The sequence below is a fragment of the Pinus tabuliformis genome, chromosome 2_2 (assembly GCF_031772625.1).
Source record: "Pinus tabuliformis cultivar Carrire ecotype Pingquan chromosome 2_2, CPIR1, whole genome shotgun sequence".
Lineage (NCBI taxonomy): Eukaryota > Viridiplantae > Streptophyta > Pinopsida > Pinales > Pinaceae > Pinus > Pinus tabuliformis.
In genome coordinates this window covers 524,025,245-524,027,294 of record NC_142300.1, presented here as the reverse complement: position 1 = coordinate 524,027,294, position 2,050 = coordinate 524,025,245, and the positions used below count along the sequence as shown (strand labels likewise).

Sequence of the window (2,050 nt, the reverse complement as noted above, 5' to 3'; positions counted from 1 at the left end):
CATGCAAATCTGGCATTGGGAGGCAAACTCCTGTGGCAATTAATTACAGAACCTTCGCACCCAATCAGTCAGCTGCTGAACCTCAAATATTTACAAAAGCAACCAATATCATCTTTCAATCCAGCGCAATCTCCAAAAGGAACGCAGGCCTGGAGGCTGTGTTGCAGAGGGATTGAATTTTTCCGAAACCATTTATACAAAATTCCTGGGAATGGCAAAAACTCGCTGCTATGGAAAGAATGAATCATGAATCACTCCCTCTATCCACCATCAACGAAATAGCAGAGTTGAGAGCCTGGTTAATCTCCAAAGGGGTAAGGAAAATTGAGGACATAGCAGAGTGGGACCTCAATGGCAACTGGCAGCGCTGGACGTTGCCAACCATCCCAATCCACTTAAAAGAACAGTCAAAAATTTTGTTAGAGGCAATAACAGATTTTACTCATGTGCATAAGGAAGAGGAAGATCAATGGGGATGGGGGAAAACAGGAGAGTATACAGTCAAACAAGGCTACTTCCAAATGCAAGGAAAACAGGAGTCACAATATCCAGATTCAATTTGGAAACAGATATGGGAAAGCTTCAGCATTCCCAAGATTAACTTCTTCAGCTGGACCTTATTCCACAACAAAATCTTGACCGGAGACAATTTGTGCAAAAGGAACTTTGTAGGCCCGCATCGTTGTGTCCTCTGCAAGAATGCTTCAGAAACAGCAGTCCATTTGTTTATTGACTGTGAGTATGCATAGAAAGTGTGGAACAACTTCTTAATAGGGCTGAATGTGAGTCCCCCAACACGCTGTCAGATCACAGATTTGTTTTTGACATGGAAAACTCGGTACCCCCACAGCATCAACGAAAAATCTCTTTGGTACAAGTTATGGATTGCTGCACCGAAATACGTTTGTTGGAAGTTGTGGCTCTCCAGGAATGAAGCTGTCTTCAATCACAAAGACATAAATGCAGAAGCAGTAGCAAGGCAGGCCAAGGATCTCCTCCTGGAAACTCTGAGACAAACTAGCGTCAAAGACAGCAACCTCAGAAATGAAGAAAAGGCGTGGCTGGAAGGTTATACTCCCATGCCAACTACTCATGCCATCATCCGCCCAAACCACAAGGAAAACTGGCAGTACAGAGACAACTCGGACAATTTTCAAAATTGGTGGAAGTCACAAGGTAAATGTACAATCTTCTTTGATGGGGCTTCGAAAGGAAACCCAGGCAGATCAGGAGCAGGAGGCGTCATTTACTTTCAGAATGGCAGAAAAGAGGAATTCAGTTGGGGACTTGGGATAAAAACCAACAATCAAGCGGAAGCACTCAGTCTATTAAAAGCTTGTCAACTGACCAGAAAAGGAAATGCAAATGAAATTATAGTTTTGGGAGATTCAGAACTGCTGATAAGGTCTCTAATACACAAGAAAAGTCTCAAAGATCCAGTTCTAAACAAGCAGCTAGCAAGAGTAAACAGATTATTGAAGGAATTCTCATCAGCACAGCTCTTCCATATCCTCAGAGATTTAAACACTGAAGCAGACAGGTTAGCAAATGTAGGATGCAATCTTGAAAAAAGTATGATCAGCATAAATGCAGAGACTCCGAAAATGGCAATCATTCCTTAGGAGCACTAGAAAAACAGAGAAAAGCAATGAAAGGGATTTGTAATACTTGCTTGGCTTTGGCCTTTAATAAATAAAATACTCGTTTCAGTTAAAAAAAAAAAAAAAAAATTGCTCATAAAATTAACATCAAACTCATCATTTCACTTGCAAAAATTCATGAATCCTTAAGCACAATGAAAGCGTTTTGTTTCTAATCTGAGGAGGATCTTCGCACAACAATCTAATATTCTAAATCAGATCACATCTAGATCCATGGGTTGGTGATAGAGCTTAAAACCTTGATGGTACCTAGAGTGGCTAAAGCTTGAGTTCAACTTAGTCCCACCCAATTAGAATACGCAGGTCAAGTATCTAATTTGTAGCACTGCGTGTTCTAGATCTCTTCGTAGTTTGAATATCATTTTGAGATCTTCCATGTACCTTTATGT

At 40.8% G+C, this 2,050-nt stretch overlaps 1 protein-coding gene across 1 annotated transcript; it reads left to right on the top strand.

Moving 5' to 3' along the window:
• The first annotated feature begins 239 nt into the window (after window positions 1-239).
• On the top strand, window positions 240-1,622 carry LOC149193657 (uncharacterized). The gene is made up of 2 exons (XM_089407388.1): window positions 240-739; window positions 851-1,622. Exons 1-2 carry the CDS (start codon window positions 240-242, stop codon window positions 1,620-1,622), a joined length of 1,272 nt encoding a protein of 423 aa, XP_089263514.1.
• The last annotated feature ends 428 nt before the right edge of the window (window positions 1,623-2,050 follow it).

What these genes read in the sequence shown, in the direction of transcription:
- LOC149193657 (XM_089407388.1), top strand. Translation starts at nt 240, where the DNA reads ATGAATCATGAATCACTCCCTCTATCCACCATCAACGAAATAGCAGAG. An exon ending in CATTTGTTTATTGACTGTGA is followed by an intron (nt 740 to 850) that starts GTATGCATAGAA and finishes GTACCCCCACAG; the next exon opens with CATCAACGAAAAATCTCTTT.